This window comes from Mus caroli, unplaced genomic scaffold (assembly GCF_978045245.1).
Source record: "Mus caroli unplaced genomic scaffold, Mus_caroli_1 scaffold_13, whole genome shotgun sequence".
NCBI lineage: Eukaryota > Metazoa > Chordata > Mammalia > Rodentia > Muridae > Mus > Mus caroli.
Genome location: NW_028227268.1, coordinates 18,292,258 through 18,318,666, shown reverse-complemented (window position 1 = coordinate 18,318,666; position 26,409 = coordinate 18,292,258). Strand labels below are relative to the sequence as shown.

Here is a 26,409-nt window from a genome sequence, read left to right as displayed (position 1 = left end):
CCCAGCCTTCCTCCAACACCCACGTGGAATGAGTCACCCCCATTAAGCCTCCTGTCACTGGTTTGGGGGCATCTGTTTCATAGGGAGGCCTGAAACCTTGCAAGGGCAGAGGCTCTGTTCCATTTGCCCAGCAGGTTCTCAAGAGTGGCTGCTTACGCTCTGGCTGGTGGATGAGTGCAGTCTGAGGAGGTCTCCTGTGTCAGGGACTGGAGGGTACTATGACAGTCTGCAGGCTCTGGAGTCAGACCAGATGAGCCCTCATAGACCTGCCAGTCTCCACGCCTCAGCTTGGGGACTGGGCAACTCCTCTTCTTTCCACTCACAATTACTCTACTGACTCTGGGAACAGGGTCTCACTTTGTAGCTCTGGCTGGCCTGAAACTCATTATGTAGACCAGGCTAGCCCCCACAATTATGACAACCTCCCACCTCTGCCTCCCAAGTGTAGTCATGTTCCACTGCCCTGGCTCTTTGTTTGTTGGAGTTCTGTTTGTTTAAATTGAGACAAGGTCTCATGGAGCGTAGGCTAGCCTGGGACTCACTATACAGTGGAGGATAAACTCTGATCTTCCTACCTCTCTCTACAAGTTCTGGGATTAAGGGAGCACACTTAGTTTATGTGATGGAAGAGACAGAACTCAGGGCTTTGTGTGCATGAGGCATGAATTGAGCTACAGCCCCAGACTGTTTGTCTGTTTTGAGACAGGGTCTCACTATGTAGCTCTGGCTGCTTGCCAAGTAAATAAGACTTGCCTTGAACTTGTGGTGACTCCCCTGCTGCAGCATCCCAGATACTGGGATGGGCAGGTGTGCACCACCATGTGTGACATTGCTGGGTTTTATTTTGATCCTTTGTTCATCCCTACAAACTAGAACCCATAACAGTGCTTGGTTGTTTTGGGGCTGGGGAATGGAGGGAGCGAACCTATAAGTAGGAACTTGGGAAGCTCAAGGGTAGCCAGGACTTTCATGACTGACCCAGGAAGCTCAGTATCCTGAGACAAAGATCTCTTTAACACAGCGTGGCTAGAGTGTCCTGTGCTGTAGCAGTGTCCTAGAATGGAGGGCTCACAGGGCGTGGCTTACTGCCGTGGTCCTCAGCCTCCTGCACAGGACGGTGTGTGCTGGGAGATGCTTGCACACAGAGCATTTGAATCACTTTCCCCTGGGCTTAGAGCTCCAGAAGGTCAGATAGCAGGGCCTGAGGCTGCTAGAGGCCTACTTACATTCTCAGGCATACACCACTTGGCTTTGAAGTCGGGGAAGCTCCTCAGACCTCATTACCCCCCTATTTTTAGGAATAAAAGAGAGCACCTGCTCTCTTCTCTTTGCACTGGTCAGCCTTAGTTCTAGAACTGTCTTCCTTCTGGCCTCCCAACAGAAGAGATAGATCGTGGGGTACTGCAGACAGGCTGAGGGGAACGTCTGATGTGACACACGGATGCCAGGGGATGTTCACTGAGGAGCAGAGAAAGCTGGGCATTTATTTCATTCCAGGTAATGAGCTGTAGTCCCCTCCACAAGGGAGAGCAGAACAGGGTGGTTCAGAGGGGTGGAGGCACGTAGGTGAGACTGCCAATTGGGTGTTCCAAGAGGCAAAGATGTCATTGAAATGACAGAGCCAGAGAATCTTGTAGAGGGAGACTGAGATCTTTGCGGCCAAGGAAGGAAGACATTCAAAGCAATTCACAGACCACTGGTCTTCTGAGAGCTTGGGTAGTGTGAGAGGGGAAGGGGAGATGGAGGTGGTGGTAGGCTTTATCCTTTCTGCAGCGGTACAAGCTAGAACGCGTGGTAACAGGGTGGTCTGAATTTCCCAGAGGTGTGGAAGGCTTCTGATCGGTCTGATGCCTCAACCTCGTGAGACACTCCATCAGTTGGACCTGAAAGTACTCAGATCCCTGCCAACCTCCTTCTTTCAGACTCACAGACAGTCTCCACATTGCTGCCTGAGGGATCTGAACTCAGTAGCTGACTGTCACCCCTGTCTCTGTCCACCTTGCCCCTGTGTGTTGGTGTCCTACTTACATCCCTATGTCCAAGGCTCTTTCCTTTCGAGAGCAGAGAAATGCACACAGATCATCCCCCTTTACCTCCTTCCTTCCTGGTCCAGGTCCCACCCACTGGGAATACCCTGGATACACCTCTTTTGCCCCCAGTGTGTGTAATACATCAAGGGTTACACTCGGTTGGAAGGAATAAATGATTTTAAAGCAATAACAACAACAACAACAACAACAATGCCAAGTGTGGTGGTACCTACCTGTCATCCCAGCATCTTGGAAGCTAAGGCAGGGTAATTTCCATAAATTAGCACAGCCTGGTCTGCATAGTGAGCTCCAGGCCAGCCAGAGCTACACAGTGAGAACCTATCTTAAGGTAATATAATTTAATACAATATATCACTTCCCTATGGGTTTTGCAACCCATCCTGCCATGTGGTCCCTTTCTGTGGGTTTTCTCAGCTCTGCTTGGAAGTTGCCTGTGTCCTTGTCCTGTAGTCCCTGTGTGCATAGCCCTGTTATTAGATTGTACAGTCCTCCAGGTGAGGGGCCACGACAGCGTTGAGTTAGTGTGGGACACACTTTGGGTGCAGAATAAGTGAATTCTGCCAGAATGAGTTATTACCGGAGAGTGGATGGAGACCGTTAGACACAATGGCAGCAGCATAGGAGGCAAGATGAAGCCATTCAGACCCCTATACCTTCTGAGTCTGCCTTCTCATTGGTGCAGTGCATTAGTCTGAACCCCTTGGAGCTTTTGAAAGAATAAATCTCAATGAGCAGGTTCTGGAAAACAGCTTTGCAGTCTCAAAGGTGGCCAGCTCCCCTGAGAACCCTACATCCACACTGGTTCTGAGAACCCTCACCTCTGGGCTTGCTATCTTGGAAGAGGCCCAGTCACCTAGAATTCTCTGTGGTTATTTGAACCCATGTGTCAACCCTTCTGATTCCGGGACAGAGCTCTTTTGTCTCCTGAGGATGCCTGGGACATGGCCCTGCTTTGATACAGAGACATATACTCAAGGGTAGGAGATCCACATCAACATTCAAGAGAGAAAATACCAGTAAGAAGGAAGGCTCCAGTGTGAGTCCAGCACTCAGCCTGAACAACAAGACAGGCTGGGTGTCTCAGCTCTCCACTGACACACTGTAAAGACCCCTACCCCAAGAAGTCCCTTCTTGCTTTCTTAGCAGCCTCAGTACCTCCATCACCAGCTGTATGATCCCAAACATATTACCCGGCCTCTAGAACCTGTGTCATCACCTGTCAAGTGGGGATAATAACGTCATTGGGTTCCTTGGCAAATTAAAGGATGTATTTCATGTGCTTTATATGATGCCGGGCACAGAGTCAGGGCTCAATAAATGCTGGCCTTCCCTTCACAAATAATAACCATTGTGAGTGCCCTGGAGATGCCCCCCCCCTTCACTCCCTTACACCAGAGCACAGGAAATCATTTCCTCACGGCCTTATTAACAACTGTCTCCCCAGATAAGTGCACCCTATATTATCTTATTCACCCTGAGTGTGCACCTGTAAAGCGGGCCCTTTATTCCATTTATAGCTCTTTCCACAAAGAGGCCCCCATTACCTCATCTCCCTCTGTTTTGTGGGCTCCTCCTGTCTGTGGCCACTCAGGGCCAGTGTGGGTTCTGAGGGAGCCTTGGCCACAGGTCTGTGTTGACATCTGCCCTCACGCGGACACACACCTTTGTAGAAAAGTCTATAATTTCTCCAAGCTTTGTGGTACATGCCTGTATATCCATCTATTCAAAAGACTGAGACAAGAGGCTAGAAAGTTTAAAATGAACCATATGTCTTTAATCCCATCACTGAAGAGGCAGGTGGATTTCTGTGAATTCAAGGCCAGCCTGGTCTACATTGTGAGTTTTAGATCAGCCACGACTATATAGCACACAGTGTCTCACCAAAGGGGGTAAGAAAATGAAAGCTCAGAGTGGGTCGGAGAGCTTAGTAGGACTATCTATCTCTATCTCTATCATTGGAAAGGGCTGAGGAGGTATAGCTTTGCAGTTCAGTACTTGCCTAGCAGTGTGAAGTCTTGGGTTTAATCCCCAGTAATGAAAGAAAAAAAAATCTATTAGAATTTCTTTATTTAAATGTGTGTGTGTGCGTGTGTGTGTGTGTGTGAGAGAGAGAGAGAGAGAGAGAGAGAGAGAGAGAGAGAGAGAGAGAGAGAGAGTCTTTTGTATACAAAGCTTGTTCTTCTCCAGAAGAAATACAACAAGACATCAGACTATAGAAGCAGAAATGCCTGAGGTATCAGCTGGGCCTTGCAGCCTTCTGGGGTGACAAGATTGGGCACAGCAAGAGGACATGGGTGAACAGGGAGCGCTCAGCCTGCAGAATGTACCCTTTCCCTGCTGGGTTATGCACAGGAACTCAGAAAGATGTGGGTCCCTGTCGGAGGCACGTCTGGAGACCTTGAACCCAGAACTTCTGTGGACACCCAGCATGTCTGGGAGCTCCTGTTCTCACCGACATGTAAACCCCAAGACTCAGCAATCTGGGTGTAGAAATTAGGGGAAGGGAAAACTCTCGGAGGAATGTGGGCAAGGGGGTGGGGTCCCCCAACAGTGCAGAAGACAAGGTTTCTTTTGAAAGTTTTTTCATGGTGACCTTCCTTTTCGAATGGATGTTAGTTAGCGAGCGGTTAGCAGTGAGGCTCTTAAACTCCAAGCTTGGAGCCGCCTGTGATTTATACGTGGCCTATGTAGATGAGGGACATGCCCAAACACTTTTCGCTCATACTGCTGATCAAAAACAGTTTGGCTGCTGCGGCTGTCAAGATGGAGGCTTGAGAAACCTGGAGAGCTAGAATGAGGAAAACACCAGGCTTGGGAAGAAAGGAGGCTGATTCTGGGTACCAGGATGTACGGCGTAGGGCGGAGCAGATAGGGCCCAGCGCTGGAGCCCCATGAGTGGCCCTAGTCTCCTTTGGCTCCTAGCTTGCTCCTTAAAATGAAGCGAAGACCCACTGAGCACTCAGACCTCTCCATCCTACGGAGCAGACATCAGACTGTGAATTCTGTGTGTAGCCAGCATTGAGGCTGAGCTGCCCTTCTCTGAGAGCTGGAATACCTAGCGGGAGTCCTGCTAGCAGCTAGGAGTGTGGAGTGGGCACTCACAAACCCAGAGAAGAAAGGCTAGGCTCGGTGGAGGAACTGGAAGCAGGAGCCCAAGACTGGTGGATGTGACCGTGTGGGTGCGGGGCAGGGGGTGCGCAGGAAGGTGTTGAGGCTCGCTCCCGGGAATGGGCCCGGGAGGGAGGAGCAGGCAGCGCTTTGAACTTGCGCGCAGCCTCCAGAAGGAGGGCGGGGGAAGTCCAGGTGCCGGCCGGGCTGCTTTCACCTGCGGATCCTTGGCGCTTTGGGGGACGAGGCGCAAGGAAGACCTCCTGGGAATGCAGTGGAAATACCCACCTTGAAAGGCAAGGAGCGGGAACATAGCCCTGAGCGCCGGGTGTGGCGCTGCTCCCGCCCCCATCCCTACCCGCCGCGCGCTGCAGCGCGCACCTGCTGCTGGTGCTGGTACTGGTGCCAGTGCCCATTCCAGGGCCTCCCCGACCTGTTGGTGCTCCCAACATCTGAGCCATCAAGGTTCCTGCCCACAGGTTTCATCTAGAAGTCCCCACAAATGAGTTGGGAGTTTTCTATTGTTCTTTAAACTTTTATTTTGACAATCATTAATGAGGGCTTTGGATCTTGCTTAGAGATTTAGGGCTGGCAGAGCATGCTACAAGGGCCTAACGTTCGTTCATTATCACAAAGCAGCCGGGGAAGTGAACTAGGAAAGTCGAAAGGGGGGCAGGAGATGTCGCTCAGTTGGTGGAGTGCTTACCTCAGCATACCTGAGGCCATGGTTTTGATAAACCCCATCCTACTTGGATGGGGAGCCAGAAAGGTTATAGCTAGTCCTGGGTCAGCTTATTCTACATAGCAAGTTCCAGGCCAGCCAGAGCTACATAACGAAAAGTAGAGGAAAATAATACAAGGAGCAAGAGTTTACACACCTTCTAGTGCCACCATTTTTAAATGTTTTACACGTGCAGGTTCGTGTCAAAAAATTGCAAAGAAAATTCTATTCAGCATGAGCTCTGAGATTCCGATATGTAAGGTTACCCCCACCCCATCAAACCGCCATGCTGGTTAACAAAACTTCTAAGAATTCCCGATGATTGGTTGCCTAGGTGTCCTCTTCGCTGCCTTTACCCTAAGGGTTTTCAACGCAGGCTCCACTCATTTCTTTTCCCTTGTCTTCATTTTAATCTCAAAGTAATTCTCCTTATGCCCAATACACTGGCTCTTCAGAGAGCTATGGTCTGCAGTCTTTGATCATGTGACCTATTCTCAGCTCATCTGCTTGCCTCTTTAGAGTCATATGACTTGTGCTTCTGTCTCTCGTCTTCCTGACAACTGAGGGTTACTTAGGCGAACTGTCTTTGGCTGGTGAGCTTTATGGAGGAGGTTGGGTACCCCACATTGCGCCATCTCCAGTCATCCAGCTCTCCTGCTCCTTTGGAGGTGTTTAATAGGGTTTCTCGGTCTCTTTCCCAGATGGGCTGGTCCAGCGGGTTAGGACTGGAGTCCATGTGTCTGGGTTTTGCAAATCTGCCCCTAGTAAGCTGACTGTTTAAGTGTCTCACCTGCCTTCCTGGCCTCAGCCGCCAGCTGGGCAGTGCTCATCCTGGGCCCTCCAAAGGGCATGGGGAGGGAGGTGTGGGAAAAGGTGAGTTCTTATGGCTCTGGCTCAGCAGATCTGAATGTCTGGATCTGGGAGTTGGTAGTTCTTATAGATTATAACCAAGCCCATGAACATCTGTATGCTCTCAACATCTAGCACACAGCTGGCCCAGTGTAATTGTCCCTGAAATGAAGATGTCCACCAGGCTGGTGGCCCTCAATGAGCCTCTAGAAAGATGGTTTCTGGTGTGAACTTCCAGCCAATAAATAGCTCAGCTTTTTGCATTTGAAGACTCAGAGAAAGACTTCCCCAGGGTGTGTAGCAGTTGTGAGAAAAGTCCAGAGAGCCAGCAGGGTGGCTTCTGCTCTCAGCTTGTCATGGTGGTAGCCTGAGTGGGGAGGAAAGACTGGGGAGGTCAGTGGGAGACTCTGGGTCCAGTCCAAGTGGGTCCTGTGCCCATTAGAAAGGCAGACTCTCCACTTAAGTAGTCATCAGTGAGGGAGGGAAGTTGTCCCCTGAAAAACCTCACCTTTTAGTGGAGAGATGGGCTCTGTAGACAGCTCAGTAGAGAATGCTCAAGATCTATCTTCTTCTGACAAGCTGAAGAGATGGCCAGGAGGAACAGTTTCAACTGAAAGCAACCAGAGGGGACTTTTTTTTAACCTCAGATCTTGAGGGGTGACTAGGAGCTCACAGTGAGATGAATGGCCAGGGAAGCTGTTTTGTCTTTTACCAGAACTTGGCTTGAAGGGAAAGCTCTATGAGAACTGGGAACGGTTCTGACCTAGGTACCAGCTGTCTGCTTTCCCAGAACAATTAGCCAGGCCCTGCCAAGCCCTCACTTCACTGCACGTGGGAGACTGCCCTGCAGTCTGTAACTCTGCCTGAGAGGGTCAGCAGGGAGGAAGTGGTACACCGCTCAAAGGAACTAATGAAGCACACTGGGTTTAAGGAACGTTTATAGTTCTGATTGGCAGGTCAGTAGGCAAAGAAATAAATGGCGGAGCCCAGAGAGAAAAGGATGTGGCCTAATCAGGCTGAGCTTGAATTTCAAGCCGAAAGCACAGGCCAGCTCTCGGCCTCTCTCCCCTAGGCACTCCTGGATTTTAGAATTCCTACCCCAAACGGGACTCCTCACACTTGGTCAACTACAGATTGCCTCTTCTATGTAGAATGGGAGGCCCCATCCAATATATACGGAGCAGGAGCTGTGCTGGTAACAGAAGGAGTCCCAGTGTGCCGACGGAGGCTCGGTGAGGCACAGAGGAGGTTCTGTGAGGTACGAGGAGATGGAGCTCTGGCTCGAGGTTCAAAGGCCTGGACCATCCTCCTTTCACCTTGAACCAGTGAAGGACATTGGATGAGTTACAACACTTAAGGTGGGGTGCACAGCTTCCCCGGAGAAAAAGAAGTTAATTGTCCCACCAACCTTTGGCTTTGACATTTTACGACTTGATGCTTTCATGAGTAGCCTCTCAGGCAGTTGGCTATGGGACCGTTTACAGGAGGCTTCGAGTGGCTTTCCAGGGCCTCTTACCTTCTGTCTCTCCTCCAGCAAGGCATAGGCCAGCCAGGGACATTTTTCAGGCAGAAACTTCTCTGTTCAGCAAGCCTTTATTATTGATCAACCTTCACTCAGAAACCCCCGCTCTAACTAACCATCGCTTCAGGGAGGGTGGACATGTCCCCACTAGAAAAGACTAAATGCAGTCTGGCACAGCCATTTGCAACTGCAAGCAACCCAAGCAGGCCTTTGATCCTTGATCATCTTCCCTGTGAAACCGAGCCTGCCTAACTGTGGCCTCTGGGGCCACAAAGGCAAGGACCCGACCTGCTCAGTGGGGGTGGGGAAGGGAAGAAAATGGGGACTCACTTGGGAACTGCTTGGTTAGAGGAAATGACTCAGTTCTTGCCCTGACCTTCTGGAAGCCCTGTCTCTGAGACAGCTGGCACTTCTCAGAGAGACCTTCTTGGGGTCTGAGGTGAGAGGCCCCTGACCTGGACCCGCTATCTGGATGTTCTGGGCTGAATTTGCTTCTGGTAAGTCTTTCTAGAGAAGGTAGACTAGGCCAGGCTGCAGAAGCCCCTGTCTCCTTCTTTTTTGCCTTCCACTCTTTCCCCTTCCAATTCTCTGGATCTCTCCCTCTCTTCGTACAGTTAACTCATTCCCTTACATCCTCTTTAGGACCCACCAGCCTGCTTCAGGCTCCAACCCCTAATTTAGCCAGGAGGGACAGTCCTTCTGTCCCCGCCGCCTCCGTTCTCCACTGTGATCAACTCCCCCTTCCTATGAAATGGGGTGGGGGTGGTGGCTCATGCTCAGTACACCTCAAAAAAACAGGTTTCAACATTTCACAGGTTTCAAGATTTTTCAGGCGGACTTGTCACACATCTTATCAGATCAGAGCCTTGCAAGCCCTCTGCGGCACAGAGTAGATGCTGGTACATTCCAGTCAGGCTGGGCTCCCTTTGGTGGAAAGGGTCTACCCAGCTTCTTAGATGGAGGTAGGATTGCTACCACTTCCCTCTGATAGGGTCACCCCTAAGAGTGACCCCTGACTGCATGTTTCTTTCCATATCATCTTCTTCCTCCCATAGATGCCCAGAATCTAGTCTCTTTGGGGTCCCCAGCAAGTGCACTGCTTCCTATAAAGGTTCCGCTTGAAAGAAGCTTCTAGAAGTATCGGGTGAAGATGAGTCTCTGGAGTTACTTCCAGAGTGTAGACAGTCTTTTGGCCAGCAGAGCCAGTAAGTTCTGTTGCTTGAATTCCACCGGAACCTCAGGAAGAGAGGAAGAAGGCCACCCTGCCCTGCTCCATGGCTGCTTCCTTCCAGAAGGAATGGCTTTGACATTGGCTTTCCCTCTTCACGCCTGAGAGCTTTGCCCCATGATGTGGGTTGCCAGCCTGGTATCACCCTCCCTTCATGTCTCCAAAAGACTCCGCTTCCCTGCTCCTGCCATAATAATGATAGCCTTGGTGACATGGCGAAGACGAGCCAAAGCCCAGAGGCTCAGAGCTCAGTCTGAGAAGCGCACCCGGAGGCTGGTCCCTAGGCCACAGAGAGCGGCTGTAGCCACTCTCACTGGGTGGGAGGCCACCCTGGGGGTAAACTCCTCTTTGTTTGTCAGAAAGGAGTCTCCACGGGAGGACCTGGCTGTGATGGAAAGAACTCTCACCTAGGGAGGAAACAGACAAGGAACAGAGCAGAGGGAGAGACATGGTGATGACTGACCACACGTGCAGGCTGTTTGCCTCTGTAAGGACTGATGAAACGGGAGCCAGGAACACAGGCTTCAGCCCTAGCCGTGTGAGGTTTGGGCACATCAGGCTGTTCCGGCGTTGCTCCTCCCTGCCTGGCATATGATATCAGCAGTCCCAACCTGAGATTTCTAGCTAGCTCAGCTTTCCCGGGGACCTTTTGGAATCTTGAGGTCTAGAGTGCCTTTCCACTGTACCTCCTGAGCAGCTATCCTCAAGAGGAAATGCCTGCCTTCTGGGTTCCTCTTTGGGCTCTGCACTTGGCCATGGTCTTCAGCTGTCACTGTCCCCAAGGATTCCTTTTCCCATTGTTTCTAGCCTCTTACAGATGCCATCTCCATGGTCACCCTCGTTCAGACCTTCTACACCCCGTCTCTTTGTCCTTCTCCACAGCCTTCTCTCTGTTCCCTGAAGCCTTCATCTTGCAATGGCCAGTGGGCCCATCCACTGCCGTAGCCTGTTAGCCTCTCTGGCTCACCTGAGGCCAGTGACACCGAGGCCTCTGGTGGTAGCGATGTGTTGCCAGGTCCTCGAATCTCCTTAGTGCCAACTGTCACACCAGCCTTCCATCTGTTTCCTAGCTTTTGATCTCTAGTGCTGCCCTTGTCCCATTGTAGGTGGGAGATAGATCAACAAACCAAAGTCCAGCTCTGGATGCTTTGAGCTCTGCCAGCTTGCCCAGAGTGATATAAAACCTGGCAGGTGGGGCCCCTTGCCATCCCCCCCCAATAGTCCAAGACGTCAGGTGAGAGATAAATGGTAAACCTGGGTACACCAGCTGTTGTCCCCAGCCTTCTAGTTCGAGGCTGCTCTCTGTTCCAGGTGCTTAAGTGAGCCCAGCTTTAATCACCAGGTGTGTAGCTGCTCCTGGTCACAGCAGTGGGGACTTACTGGCCCCACCCTGGGAGACTCAGTGTTCTTCCCTATGCTACGGTAACGATGACTGAGGACATAAGTGACAAGTAGCCAAAGATCATCTCCTGCTCACGTGTGGCATCCACAGTACCCTGATCTGGTAGGTGCTTGAAGAGGGCTCGTTGGCCTGCCGTTGACAGATGTCTCCTGGCCTGGGTGCTCCTCCGTGGGGCTTCATTCATCTCTGTGTTCCTAGCACCTGGAGCTCTGCCAGGTTTGGAGTCATCTCTCAGTAAGCGATGTTGAGTGAGCAGTCGCTGAGTGACTGTGTTTACCAAGGAAGGACTTGAGCCCAGCTGCCGAGACCAAACCCTCCAGTTGCTTATCCTCGCAGGCCCAGACTCAGGCAAACTGGAAACTCAGCCCTGCCCTGGGCTCCACCCTTTTCCCTTCAGCCCCTGTAATGTGAGCTAAAGTTATCTCTGTTCCCACTGGATCCAGAAAGGCAGATAGATATAAGGGATGGAGAGAGGTCCGAGGACTTCCCATGACTGTGAAGGGCAGCATCTAGGTTCCCTTTGTGAACTGACAGCCATGGTGTCACTCGGAAACAGCCCCTCCTTGGCCATACGGTGCTGGGAAAGGTGTAGTTATGTGCAGAGGGCCCTGTGTGTTCCAGATCAGCATGGATTCTTAGGAAAGGTGGCGGCAGATGCATCATGGGATTTCTCCCTCCTTGCTCTTTATGGAAGCTTCCTGCCATGGTGCCAGGGCTCATGCAGGGCCCGTAGAGACTCTAGGAGCTGAGAGAACCCTGGCCCACCAGACTCAGCTCCTTCCCAGTCCCGAGCTTTGTCCTCTCCCTTGTAATAATCAGCAGCTCTAACTTCCCTAAGTGGAAAGGCGATACTTTGGGTTCCTTTTGTCCATTTCTCACGATTTTCTTCTAGCTTCTAGAAGTTTCCATATTGCCCAGGAGGTAGAGTTGGACCAAAAGTGGATTGGGCTTCTGTCTAGTATTGCCTAGAAGTCAGCAGACAGAATACCTGGCTCTGTGCCCTTATGGGGTTTTGGGAAACCCTCTACCTTCGTCTCTCTCCCAATGGCTGGGCATTTTATTTCATGAGAGCCTAGGCTTTTGGATCAGAATCTCGTGGTTACCTCTGAGGTCAGGTGGGTGGCTACTTATCACTGTAAGAAAGAGAAGGGCAAAGAATCCGATGCTCCCAAGAAGAGCAAGACTCATCCAAACTCATCCGAAGGCTAATAGCTGAGCCAGGGACCCTCTCCCTGAGCTGTGGCCTGGAAATACACTCTGTCCACTCTGCCAAGTCCCAGAGAAGCTTTCTGAAAATGTGTCTTTATCACAGCCTGGGACTCACAGGAAGGGACAGAGAAAGAGCTTGTTGGCATCGGGGCAGGGGTCGTGGCCATGGCTGCTGACCTTTCCAGTCAACTGAGCTTCCCCGTGACCCTAGCTCAGCCCAGTACCTTTCTGAAAGTTCTCTGAAATGAAGTGATTCAGAGCTGAAGAGATGGCTCAGGGGTTGGGGACACTGACTGCTTTGAAAGAAGACCCAGGTTCAAATCCCAGCACCCACATGGCTCACAGCTGTCTGTAACTCCAAGACCTGACACTTTCACATAGACATAGATGCAGGCAGAACACCAATACACATAAAATAAAGGTAAATAAATGAAAACTTTTATAGAAAAGAATTGAGGGATTCAGGTAGCCTCGGTCCTGGTCATTTTAGCTATTACTAATTGTATAAATCAGTGCATTAGGTAAGTTCCAATGTCAGGTGACTACCACTATTATTTCTAGAACATTCTCCTCATCCTAACAGCCATTACTGTGGAGTCTGAGCCGACGCTGAGACTGCTGGATCCTGTGGTATGTAGCAAATTCTCTTTTTAAATGTTGTATATAGAGGGAAAGGAGGGAGTTTGTGCTTGCGTCCGTCCGTTTCCAAACAAAAATAGTTAACCATTAAGGCAGCCTGAACTTGGTGACACCCCCACCAGCATTCACCATCTCCCTAAGCTCTAAGATCCTGTTGAGAAGTTCTAAACTTCAAAGCAAACAAAACAAGCTAGGCCTGGATACAGGGAAGGCTCCCTGGTAGGATGAGCCTGGTGTAAGCAGACAGAGCCAGCCTGATCTCAGCAGGGACTCAGTCATGCAGAGGGATGGCAGAGTCTGTGGGTCTCTAAGGCTCCAGGACACTTCTCTTTGTAAGTCCCTGCAGCAGCTAAGCTGCCCTGAGTTCTCTGACGGGGGCTAGAGATGCTGGTAGACTGCCTTCCCAGCAGGCACAAAGGCCTGAGTTTGATCCCCAGTACTGATTTAAATACCATAAAATCGTGAGAAATGGACAAAAAGAACCCAAATATTGCCTTTCCACTTAGGGAAGTTAGTACTAAACTGGATGTGGTGGCCTGTGCCAACAATCCTGGCACTCAGGTAGAGCCAGGAGGTTCAGAAATTCAAGATCATCCTTGGCTACGTAGGGAGTTCAAAGCCAGCCTGGGATACATGAAATTCTGTTTCTAAAACAAAAACAAAACAAAAAAATTCTGTATTTCATGAAAAGTCTTATATATGTATATATAATTCTACATTTGAATGAAAAGTATTGACAAGCCACGTATGCATTCTTTGGGAACTGATGCAGATCTTTTCTCCATTTTCCTTCTAATTCATTACATCTGTAAGGAACCCATTGGAATGGTTGTGCCGAGGTTGGATGTAGGGAACACATCTGCAGTCCTGGTACTCAGGTGTCTGAGACAGGAGAATTGCAAAGCCAAGGCCCGCATGAACCACAGACTATGGCCATGTCTCAGAGCAACAATATCTTGGGCTGTAGTAGCTCAGCAGTAGAGCCCTTGCCTTAGCATGGGGAAGGTCCCAGGCTCCCTCTGCAGCCAGGAAAACTGTCTGATCTTGTCACCATGCACACCCACCCACAGTCCTTTGCAGAACAGGTGACAAAGAACTGGGTGTCAGTGGGAAGCTGACAGGGCCATGGGGATATTTACAGTCTGGCTTAATTGGACAGTGGCATTGGTCCCTATCATAAGCCTAAGCCTTCCTGGCATCTACGGCTCATCCACCTGGCTGCTTGCGTCTTGCGTCTGCCTGGGCCTGGATGGTAGGGTGGTTGGGATGAAGACGAGCTGTCCCTGGGACTGAAGACAACAGAACCTTGGGTAGAGCAGGGCAAGTTGGGGACAGAAGCTGGGTATAAATAGTCCCTGCCCAGCTCGGCAGGCCTGGCAAGCCCTCTGTCCTCCCCCTCACCAGCTGCCAGTGCCAGCCATGCCCCGACCTCCTTTGGGAGCCTGGTCACCATCTCAGATCCTCACTGGAGGAAGTCCCTCAGCGGAACTGAGGAGTCTTGTCCTGTGTGTGGGTGAGACCTCCGGCTGCCCGAGTGGGGGCATCAGGCAGGCTCTTCGGGGTGTCCTCTATCTCCTTAACTGGAAGGCCAAGTGTGCTGGTGTATGTGTGTGAAAAATCAATAGCTATTCCCCTTTTTTGTGTTATGCTGCAAACAAATGAGCCAGCCTTCCGTGATGAGAAGGGGAGAAGATGGTACGGGAACCCTCGTATTATCAAAGGTTACTTCTAGCTTGGGAGCTCACAGAAGTCTTTAGAAGTGATTCAGGGAAAGTTTGACTTGGGTATGGGCTGCAGAGAGGCACTCAAGGAGAGGGCTCAGCATGCGTGAAGGGTGTGAAGCGGTTTCAGCTGGCCTCAAGGTAAATCTAATCAAAGCCTCTCACAGTGGGGAGATGGAGACCAGGAGCCTCCCCTGTTGACTCTCCCAGGGGCACAAGCTCTTCTGTAACGGGGACAAGAAGTGGGTTACACTGATATGTCTGCAGCGATGGAATGTCAGCCATGCTGTGTGGGCACGGCTCAGGGCCGGCAGGGCATGTCAGGGGGGGGGGGGACAGCTGTCCTGCAGAAGTCAATCCCAAGGCCACAGCCTCAAGGCTGTCCATAGATCTGAGCCCTGTCCCCAGAGGCCCTGGCTAATTACCACAGGATATCCAGATAGAGCCTGTTGAGACCTCTGACCAGAGCATCCTGGAAACCCTCCCATACCCCTTGGTTAGTTTGAACATGCATCCAAGTCACACATGGCTTTGCTCCGCTCAGCCTGTCGGTCACAGAGGGATTTGCTTGGCCAGCCCTGTCAGGACTGCTGGTAAAGAGACTCTGCTGTGTCCTGGGACCTCCTCCTCATGCTTGATGGGAAGTGGCTTTAGAAATTCTGATGTGCTGTATCAAGTCAGGGAACTGAGGCTCAGGGAAATGAGGTTGGCAACACGGCAGGGACCAAGTCCTGAGAGCATGGAACCTGAGGTGGCTGCCATTGCTTGAGGGATCCTGATGTGCCTGGCACTGAGCTGTACATGTTTATTCTTCCCGCAAGCTCTGTCTCACAGTGGAAGAAAGTGTGGTGTGGAGAAGTTAAGGAAATCGCTTGGATTGGCAGCTTGAGACAGGCAGAGCCCGATGTGAGCTGGGGTGAAGAGACAGGTTTGGAGGGAGGAGGGAACCTAACTCTGGGTGACAAGTGTCTACACTGAAGCCCTTGCCGGGGTTTTCCTTTCTAGTGTCAGTAGGGCTTAGGGATGAGTGGGGTCTGTAGGGAAGGAAGAGAAGAGACAGAGAGACAGAAGACATGCCAAGAGGGAGACTCAACTCTGGCACTTTACGACCCACAGGTCCAGACAGCTTAGTTAGCTCCCTTGCCTCTGTTTGCCCATCTGTGAAATGGGATGATATTGATGATGACACTCTCTTTACCTCATAGACTGGTTGCAAGGATTAAATCAGTTAAAGACTTAAACATTTCAAACTGCCCACCTCAGGTCAGGCATACAATCTGTGAAAGGTGTATTTGCGGGGCTTCCCCCATGCCTTTATGTGCTGTGTGGCTTCAGGCCCTAGGCTCACCATTGTCTCTCACTCAGACGTCAGCCTACCAGGGGGTAGGCAGGCCAGGCCTGAAGCCACCCAGCTCCCTAGGGACCCAGACAGGCATTACCCATGAAGCAGAGGGAAGGCTTGCCTGGGAGCCAGGTAGCCTAGTTTCTAACAGCAGATAGAAACTCTATAATCTGGGCAGCTAGTAAAGCCCCCACTGTGTGCTGGGTTGTTATCAGGCAACTCAAGGAAGTTAGTGAAGAGTTGGTAGTGAGCCGTGATGGTGGGACACTAATGCTTCAGTGGTCACCTCATTCTTTTTCTCTCACTCTTGGCCAGTCCCAACAGGAGACAGTCTCTTGTAGCCCAGGCTAGCTTGCACCTCCTGACCCTCTTGCTTCTGGCTCCCAAATGTTCAGGGATTACTACCCACCTTCCTAGCTTTTCCTTTTCAAAAGGGCCCAGGGCTCTGGTTGGGGAGAGCTCAATGGGAGATCAGTTACCTGGCAAGCTTGAGGCTTTAAGAGGTGGGGTTGGGGACTCTCAGCTCAGGACATGGCTCTTCAAGGCCAACAATTCAAACCCCCAGTTCTGCCTACTCCCACTCTCTCTTCCCAGCGGGGAAACCTGGACTTCATCCCCTGACAGATGAGGCCAGAGGCTGCTGCAAGTGGTGGTGCTGTGTGCCATGCTCTGCTGGAGCCTTTGAGCAGAGCAACCGAGGCTCTGGGTGTTGAGTGTGGGGGAAGGGTGTTGGGAGGCAGCTCACAGCATACTCTGATTAGACTCTGATTAGCCATATACCTGTTCCCAAGAAGCCTAGGGCAAGCTAGTTTGTTCTGGAAACCCAGATTCCTCATCAGGGGACAGAGATGATCAAAAGCTGATCAAGTCTGTTACATCCAACGTTCTGAGCAACTAGAGAGTCCCTCAATGGCCGAGTTCGGGTCACCCATGCCAACGAAGCTTTTGTGTCTCTTCTGACCTACCCCAGAGTTTGCCCCTGACCCTCTTTCCAAGATTCCTGCATCCAGGACTTGACCTTAGCTAGTGCCTAGGTCTCCTTCTTCCAGGACACTCTGCTCTTTATTATGAGCCTGGAAGAGGAAAGGAAAAGGTAGAGTTTCTGGTAGTACCTTGATTTTTCTACAGTAGTTAACCCTTTCCCCCCGAGTGTACTTACCAGCGCTGTAAAATCCCAAGGGTTGAAATGTAAGAGGTGCAATAATGGGGTGGCTTGACTGAAGTGAGAAGGTTGGGGGGGGAATGCCTGCTGAGAGTTTCCTTTTGCTCTTGAGTTAAACTAGTCATCAAACGGAGCCTCTGTCTCTAGTGAGAGGGGAGGTGGCACGCTAGAAACTTCTAGGGAACTATAAAGATGGTGGCGGAGGCCCTTGTAGACAGAGCACTTGATGCCATCAGAGACAAACAGGCTCTTGGTGTCCTCCGTACTCTTGGGGAAGAGACTAAGAGGGCTTTGTGGTGGGGGGGGGGGAGAGAGAGAGAGAGAGAGAGAGAGAGAACAAACACTCTGCCAAGACTTATGCTCCCCCCCCCCCCCCTTAAGATGGAGCTGTGATCACAATGGCCTCTGCTTCCTTTGTCCTTTACGTTTGGATTCCTTCCCATGAATGGCTGTTAGTCTCCACACGGCCCACGAATCCTGGAGTCCCTGGGAGATTGCTCTGCAGGAGCCCTGCCATCTCTACCAGGGCACCGGGGCCCAGGCACTGGGCAGAACTTGATTCCCGCTCCAATTCTTCATTTCCAACCCAGAGTTATTTTCGTGGCACAGTACAGACCTACAAAGTGCCCCCTCCCCCAGAGGCTCTGCTGCTCCACATGCCCATGTCAGAGGGACACTGCTTGAACCGGTGCCGTGCCCTTTGTGGGACACCGTGTCCCCAAGGAAAGTCAGAAGCAGCACACAAGGTGCCAGGCTTCTCAGAGCCACGGATCATTCCTCCCCCACCCCAGCCCATCCTCTAGAAAGAAGTGACATCCATACTGGGCCACGTGTTCTGTGTCTACAGTGCCATCTCCATTGTCTGCCTGCAGGTCCCTGGCCCTGGGCCAGCAGTACACATCTCTGGCCTCCCAGCCTCTGCTCTGCGGCTCCATCCCAGGCCTGGTCCCCAAGCAACTGCGCTTCTGCCGCAATTACATCGAGATCATGCCCAGCGTAGCAGAAGGTGTGAAGCTGGGCATCCAGGAGTGCCAGCATCAGTTCCGGGGCCGCCGCTGGAACTGTACCACCATAGATGACAGCCTGGCCATCTTTGGGCCTGTCTTGGACAAAGGTACTTGCCTGAGACTGGGTGGGAGGTGGCTGGAAGACTGGGGGTGGTGGGAAGGGTCCTGGGATCCTGCCCCCTTCCTCCCATTGTGGGAAACCCTGAGTCCAAGTTCTCCCTAGGAGGGTAATAAAGCTGGTGGAAAGTGGGTGGGGTCCATCTCTGGACAGGTCAGGCTGTGTCCACATAGGCTACATCTTTTCTAGTGCTACAGGGGGGTGGGTAGCCCTGAGGTGCCCCAGGGTCCTGAAATTGGAGGGCAGGCACCAAGGAGCCCGGAGCCTTCCTTCCCTGATGACACAGTGGGGGCCCAGTCTTTGATGTAGACATGTGTGACATTTCCCTTATGCTGTGTTAAGTGCTATGCAAATACAGCTTTGGGGTGGGGGTGGGATGGTGCCAGGCCTAGGTGTTGTGCCATGGAAAAAGTTTCCATGCTCTGTCAAAGCTGTCTGGTGCTGGTAGCACTACATGACCCCCGAGGGTCGCCTGAGAGTTCCTGTTGGTTCCTATATCCTGAAAGCAAGACATGTTCATAAACCCTGATGGCCTGTGGCTCACGCTCGGTGATCTTGAGACCTGGAAGTCTGACCAGCTGTGACCCTAGTGGATGAAAGTCGGCTTTTGACTTTGAGCATGGGGCATAGGAGAGGGTTGAATGGGGTAACTGCTCCTAAGAAGGGGACTTTGGCTCTAGAACCTCTCCTGTCCAGGAATTTAACGGCCTTAGCTGGGCTGGCGAGCCTGCTCTGAGAAGGATTCGTAAAAGCTGCATTCACAGCCAAAAGGGAGGAGTCCAAGAGCTAGCTGGAGGGTGGGCGCAGAGTTTGGGAGAGGGGAGCTATCCCCCCTCCTTTGGAGAAAGCCCCCTCCCCCTTTACCTGGGTTTCAAGTGCAAAGTGTCTGTACAACCTACGGCAGAAAACGCAGGCTATTGTCGTGGGACAGGAGGGCAATTAGTAAATCAATGGATGATGATTCTGTTTACGCTTCTATTACCAAAGCTAATTATTCCTTGTTTACATAAAAGGTTTGGCCTCTAATTGGGGCCAAGTGGCGGCGGCGGCTGGCTTTTCAAAACTGATCTCGCCCGCCTGTTGGTCTCACCGCCTTCCGGCGCCCCACCTTAGTCCAGGTAGCGTTTAATCAAACTGCCAGGCGTCCCGACGCCTCCCCCAAAGCAACACTGGCATTCTGATCACTCCTCCCACCCAGGATAGTGTCCATCGAGACCTTTCAGCATGATACCCGCTCGCAGTGGGTCTGATGTTTAGATTCGCAGCAGTGGGTTGTGCCACATGCCTCCGTCCCACAGCAAGAGGGCAGTTTGTGTCCCAGTGTGCAAGGAAATATGGGGCTGAGACAGTGGGATTTGATGAAGGCAGTGGGGTGAGGTTCCAGGAAGATGTACCCGCGCCCCGGTACCCTGTGAGCAGGCGGTGGGTCCTGGCCACTTTTGCGCACGTCCTAGCAGGTGCGGGGTGGGCGGCCGGAAGGCGCAAGGCCGCGGTCCTTCGCGGCTCCCGAGGGTTCGAGCGCCGCCCCCCGCCGCGCGCCCGCTGCGGTCGCCGCGCCATTCACACGCCCTCTGGCCGCCGCCTCCCGGGGATCGCGCTGCCCGGCGCCGGGGCTGGGGGCGCGGCCCGGCCGCGGGAGCCGCCCGTTGCTACGCGGTGGCGGCCGGCCCGGCGGCCCGGGCCCGGCGGCCGCATTATGCGGGTAATGCGGTGTGACACCGCGCGAACAAAGGCGGATTGAGCGGCGCAGCGGGTCCCGCCGGACGGGGACCGGCACAGCGGGGCTGGCAGCGCCGCTCCCAGGCTAATCCCCGCCCCGCCCCCGCCACCCCCACGGCCCGGGCGCTGGGAACTGAGCGTGGCGGGGCCGGGTCGCCGGAAGCCAGGGGCGCCCTCCCCTGGGGCGAGAGGGCCGGGAGGCCTGGATCACCGCCGTGCGCAGTCCCCCGGCTTGGCTGGACTGCTGAGCCAGCTCTCGTTCCGCGCTCCCCACCGGGCTGCGGGAAAAGTGGGACGCGCCCCTGCTGTGCAGGTGGCGCACGAGGGCTTCTTGTCTGCAAAGGCTGCTGTGGCTCTGAGTATCTGGTTCCCTGCATATTCAGGACGGGTCACGACCTAGGAAAGGAGATCCGGCTCTGACCACCTGTGCAGTATAGCACGACCCGCTCTGGGAACCTATAAAAAGAGATGGCCCGGGCCGCTGGCCTCGCTGGGCCCTGTCTGTAAAATAGGGTTTAGAACATTGTAGGGAATAAAGCACAGAAAAGACAGATCTGCGCGTATGCAGCACTCAGGGAGTGGCTCTCATTGTAACAAAGCTGGTGATGCCCGCTGAGAATCTTATCTCTGAACCCTGGGTCTGAGGCCGAGAAACTGCCTTGTCTCGACCCTTGTGGCTTCGTAGAAGGAGGACAAGAAATGGGCAGCCATGGCTGAAGATGCTGCACCTATTTTACAAAGTGTACTGTGAGGCACAGATGAGAAATCTGCCTACGGGGAACTGAGGTTCGAGTGGAACGAGTGGATTAATAGGTTTTAGGCTGCAGGTTCCAGTCTCCAGAATGGAGGACTCAGAACTGTTAGGAGTGTTTGTGAATGTGCGAGGTTGGAGGCCAAGAGCCCAAGGACAGGGCGTGGCCAACCTAGTTCTTCAGAGAGCATTCCGGTCCCACCATAGACCCCTCCATCTTAGTAGTCCTGCAGCCCTGAACTCAGCTTGCCCATTCACAAAGAGAATACTAACTAGGGTCTGGACTCTTTAGAGCAACAGAGGGCACCTGGCTCTTCCCCCAATGACTGGTGAGCCTTTGAGCTCTTCCCCAGCCCTCGGGGCAAGGCTGTGTATGTACCCTAAGGCTGAACATCTTCTCACGCCATCCCTCTGCAGCCACCCGTGAATCTGCCTTCGTGCATGCCATCGCCTCGGCTGGTGTCGCCTTCGCAGTCACACGCTCCTGCGCTGAGGGAACCTCCACCATCTGCGGCTGTGACTCACATCATAAGGGGCCACCTGGAGAAGGCTGGAAGTGGGGCGGCTGCAGCGAGGACGCCGACTTCGGGGTGCTGGTGTCCCGGGAGTTTGCGGATGCGCGGGAGAACAGGCCAGATGCCCGCTCAGCTATGAACAAGCACAACAATGAAGCAGGCCGAACGGTGAGACAGCGACCCACAACTCAGGGGCGGGAGGCACTCCCTGAACCCCTGCCTTCACGGGCCAGGCTCCCATCCACACCCCATAGTAACCCCCTGACCACCCTCCTTCCTCTCCTCCAGCTGTCCTTTGAGTAGGTTTTTAAAGTATATTTACTCATTATCAGTGTGTGTGTGTAAGTCAGAAGGCAACTGTAGCGGTCAGTTCTTCCCACCATGTAGGTTTCCAAACTCAAATCATGTTTGACGCTGTTCCTGGATCTTTTGAGAAATCTGCCAAGGAGTGCAATATGGCTGCCCCATAGGAACAATACCCGTAGGCTATACTACACTGGTTGGCAGGCTGTGTCTGTGTATGTCTGTCATGTGGTTGTGGGTTGGGGACTGACTTTGAATCCAAAAGAGGGTTTCCATAGCATAGCCCTTCCTATGCTTGTGGAACACTTAGCTCTCGGCCTCAGTGTTTCCATCTGTTCAATGGGAATAACAGTCCCTAGTTTGCACCACTTCTATGGATGAGGTGAATGTGAAGCCTGCTGGGGCTGGGGGTGTGACTAGGGACACTGGTTTCCACCCATTCTTCCTGGCACCAAGTAAGAGTAGAGGAGGGTACAGAGGGGGAAGGTTCTCCAGGTGTGTCAGTCTGAACTGGCTGCTGCTTCTCTTTCCCTAGACCATCCTGGACCACATGCACCTAAAGTGTAAATGCCACGGGTTGTCCGGCAGCTGCGAGGTGAAGACCTGCTGGTGGGCCCAGCCCGACTTCCGGGCCATTGGCGACTTCCTCAAGGACAAGTACGACAGTGCCTCTGAGATGGTGGTGGAGAAACACCGTGAATCCCGAGGCTGGGTGGAGACCCTGCGGGCTAAGTACGCGCTCTTCAAGCCGCCCACCGAGAGGGACCTGGTCTACTATGAGAACTCTCCTAACTTTTGTGAGCCCAACCCAGAGACAGGCTCCTTTGGTACCAGGGACCGGACTTGCAATGTCACCTCCCACGGCATCGATGGCTGTGATCTGCTGTGCTGTGGCCGGGGCCACAACACGAGGACGGAGAAGCGGAAGGAGAAATGCCATTGCGTCTTCCACTGGTGCTGCTATGTCAGCTGCCAAGAGTGTATTCGCATCTACGATGTGCACACCTGCAAGTAGTAAGCCAGGTAGGGCGCAGGGCGGGGCGTGGGGCTGCCCTCTCCTCCTGTCCTGCTAAGCCTGCCCTTCTGATTCTCAGCTTCCCAAGACGAACAAGTTCCCAAAGCTGAAGTCAGAAACTAGGCTTCCCACGCTTCCATGGGAATGGTCTTGGGGAGCGACTCGGCGGATTTACACGGGGCTCAGATAATGACTGAGGGTGTGCACGTTAGCCACAAGCAATTGATTAAAATTCTTACACAAATTAGCGGTGATGAGCCAGACCAGATTTGTTCATGGCTGCTGGCTGTCGGTAGTGAGAGGTGTTGAGGTCTGGTCCCAGCCATGCCCTAAAAGTGTCATATCTCAGGGCCTCAGTTTCCCTATTGTCTAAAGGAGAGGTTCAAATGTCAGAAACAGGGACAGGGTATGGTGGCACTGGCCTTTAATCCCAGCACTCAGGAGGCTGAGGCATCTGGATCTCTGAGTGTGAGGTCTGGCTGGTCTCCATAGAGACTTCTAGGCCAGGGTTACACAGTGAGACCCTGAGACAGTCATCTAGAAAGTCTCTCCTAACCCTGGGGCAGAGTCATTTCACATCACCCATGAACTGAGAGGGCAAGCTTTGACCTAACGCAAATCCTTCAGAGCTTGGGAAGGTGGGTGGGGGAAGCTAGATCTGAAGCTTGGGTGGAGCGGGAGCACTCTCACTAAGTTTATGGAGGGAGACAGGAAAGAGGAGAGCTCCCAGTTCAGAGCGGCTGGGGTGAGTAACCGTGGGATAAAAGCCTGGTGGACTATGCTTCCAAGCTTCCCAGAGGTGGCCTGCATGCGTGGGAGGACCCCAAGAAAGGTCAGCCTGGAAGCAGAGTGATCCTAGAGGCTCTGGCATGGGCCAGTGTGACCCTTGTCTCTGTCCCCTCCCCTGAGAAGGCTCTGCTAGTAAATCTGACTCTCAACTGGCTTTTCTTATTTGTCAACCAACAACTCTGGCTTCAGCATCTGTTACCTTCCCCAAGCAGCTGTGAGGAACGTGGGAAACCACATTGGGTTCCTGGAAGAGCAGCTTTCTGTCCATCTATGGATGGCCAGCACAGTGTGTTCCACCCAGGGACCTTGGAGCTGGTGACACACCAGAGCTGGTGGCTCATGTCTGCGCTCTGTAAGGGTGGGAGGTACCCGACATCACAAGCCCATCTAAGAAGTTCCTTGTGGGGCTTAGGTTCCATTCCCAGGGTCCCTCTAGAACCATACAGGAGGCGTGGGTTTTCTTTATCAAGGTCAAGGCTGGAAGGAAGACAGCGGCGAGCTTTAGCACTTCACATGCCCACTGCTGAACCTCACTCCTCATCTATGCAGTGATGGCATTATGGGGATCTTGATGGATTTTTACAAAGCTCAAGTTAGTGGGTGTGAATGCTGCTCTAAGTGTCAGGGTTGCCATCAGTGTTAGCGCGGGGTTGCTGCAAAGGAAGGTCTCATGGGCGTTCTTTCTGCTTTTCAAAAGGATGGGAGAAAAGTCAACAAGTAGGAAGGTTGAGGTGGAAGGAAGCAGACCATGATGGCCTTCTCTGGTATTCACTCTGACAAGAGGTAGCCCTGCACCCCCCAGTATCATATAGTACATACATAGCTCTGGCCGTTTTGAGGAGCTCTTGGTGTGGCCTCTTATCCGTCAGGTAGAAGGGCCATTTGTCTTGACCACCCATGTCATTGAAGGTTAGACTTCAGTTAGTGGCCTAGATAGACCCAGGGGTCTGCTTCCAGAAGCTTTCTATGTAGGCTTGCATAGGCCCCAGCATTGCCAACCCAAGCTTGATACATGGGGCAGTGTGGGGCCAAGATACAGAGCCCATGACTCTGTCCTTGCCCATGTGGACAGCTGAGATCTTCCAGGCAGGGAAGGAGGTACAGGGTTAGCCTTTGTTGTCCACCAAATCGCCCCACTCCAATCCTTGCCTAAAAATGATCTCCTAAGAAGAATTGGGTATAGCTGGGTAGTAGAACACTTACACCCCTGAATCAATCTCCAGTACTGGGGAGGGGGGAAAGCAACTCCCTTTCCTCACATTCCTACGGTAGACACTTGCTGTTTTTCTAGTAGCATGCAGACATGTTTTTAAGAAGCTATGCCCACAGAGTTCACAGCCTTAATCCCTTCCCATGGGGCGGGAGGCGCGGGGGACGGGACTCTCAACTTCACACTTCCTGATAAGAAAGATCCCTCCCACTGGGATGTCCTTTGCCTCTCTGAGCCCAGGTTTCCTCCTGTGTGAAGTGATAAGGTCTGTGCCCTGCAGGGCTGCCCAGGAGCCAGACACAGCCATAAAGAGCCTGCTCTGGGCTCCTGGTTTGGAGCCATAGGCCAGAAGGTGGTTGAGATCTAGTCCCTTCCTGTCCTTTCACCCCTGAAGGTGCTACTACTGATGGAACCCAAGGGACAAATGGGCAGGGAGACAGCAGGCATAGAAGGCTCTGGCTTTTTTCTTGCACAAAGGAGCCACAGAGCAAAGCCCAGCAGGCCACATGCCCTTCTCTGAGAAGAGTTCAGCACAGTGGTAGCATCCCATCCTCCCTAAGCGGGGAAGACACCTTCTCCATTGCTTGAGGTTTGTCCACTGTCCCCACGGAGCCACTAGCTTGGTATCTGAGTGCTGGTAGTTTACAAATATCTGATTTATTCTTTTTATCCCTATGTCAGAAAGGCTATGAATCTAGTCACCCCCTCTAACTGGCCCTGTGTCCTGGGTCTGTCACTAGTCTTTTGTGGAACCTTAGGCATATCCAGGTCGTCTTGCCATGCCTGGTTCAGCTCTGCCAGCAGCATCAGAGATGAGGGTTGGCTGGGGGGGGTGGGGGGGGTGCCTGGGGCGTGGCTCAGTACCTCACATCCCACGGGATAGGGTTGTACAGGAAAGCACCCTGGGAAGGAGTTCACCACAACTAGGTAGAGTCCGTTTCTTTTGGACAATTCACGGCACTTGTGCTTCTGATGGCAGGCCCTAGCCCTGCTGTGACTGGTGGCTCAGACTGGCAGGCTTTTCCGTCTCCACGTAGGGCAATGCTGCTTTGGTTACCTACAGTGGGCTTCCTCAGCTAGGAGGAGGTTTGAGTTGTGTGGATGCAGGCTCTGTTCTTCCAGAGGATGGCATATCCTCCCTCAACAGCAGGCTCTGGGGCGAGGAGGGAGGCAGGGCTGGCAGCGTAGGCAGCCTGTGATCTTTGCATCCCAGGGGGTGATGTTGACAGCAGTTATGAGGTTTCTGATTCTTCCTGTTTATTTCCCAAAGGGCACTGGGAAGGGGTAGATTGTGCGGCTGGAACCATTCATCGAAGTCCCATGGGAAGCAGGATCTAGATCTGGGCCAGCCTTCGGCACTGGCCAGCAAGGAGCATGGACTGTTGCCAGCTGCATGTGATACACGACCTGGACCCAGCCGGCCTCGGACGGACGGGCGGCTTCTTTCTCAACTAACGTCTCTCCCCCTGCTCTGGATGGTGTACGGCTTTACAGAGGGGCTTTCTTTATGGTTTTACCAGGGTCTGCTGGGGACAGACTCGAGGCTTACCTTTGCACATGTTAAAGAAAATAAAAATGAAAAAAAAAATCTACCGCAACAGAACAGGCTGGGCTAGTGTGAGCTCTCGGCCTGGTGGGAAGGACAAGACCATGGCGAGATTCTGTGTCCAAGCTGCCTCTACTCGTGACATTCCAAGATGCCTCTGAGGTGGGAACTGTGAAACAGGACAGAGCCCTGCAGTCCCCTCTTGTCCGTCGACTCCCATTTAAATTGGACATACCTTGTCATTCTGAGAAAAGCCATAGATAGGTATACCCGGGATGTAGTGATGGGGAGGCCCTTGGCCAACAGTAGGAGCAGGATCTTGAGTTTTGAAGACCTCAGAGTTCTGGGTGGCCTGGGAAGCCATCTGCAGAACAGAGTTCCCGGTGGGCTCCTGTTTTTCTCTAGCCCTGCTCTGCCCTCGAGCGACAGTCAGATCTCCACACACCCTTTTCTGTTGTTCTACAGTGTCCACCTTTTTTTTT

General features: G+C 52.7%; 1 protein-coding gene across 1 annotated transcript in view; it reads left to right on the top strand.

The window, feature by feature from the left end:
* The window catches only part of Wnt3 (Wnt family member 3), a 41,955-nt gene extending 15,815 nt beyond the window's left edge, over nucleotides 1-26,140 (top strand). The window contains exons 2-5 of the mRNA XM_021176596.2: nucleotides 17,827-18,068; nucleotides 20,967-21,232; nucleotides 21,903-22,390; nucleotides 25,652-26,140. Of these exons, the coding sequence (XP_021032255.1) occupies nucleotides 17,827-18,068; nucleotides 20,967-21,232; nucleotides 21,903-22,382 (988 nt within the window). The 3' untranslated portion in view covers nucleotides 22,383-22,390; nucleotides 25,652-26,140. The remainder of the gene's footprint in view (nucleotides 1-17,826; nucleotides 18,069-20,966; nucleotides 21,233-21,902; nucleotides 22,391-25,651) is intronic.
* The last annotated feature ends 269 nt before the right edge of the window (nucleotides 26,141-26,409 follow it).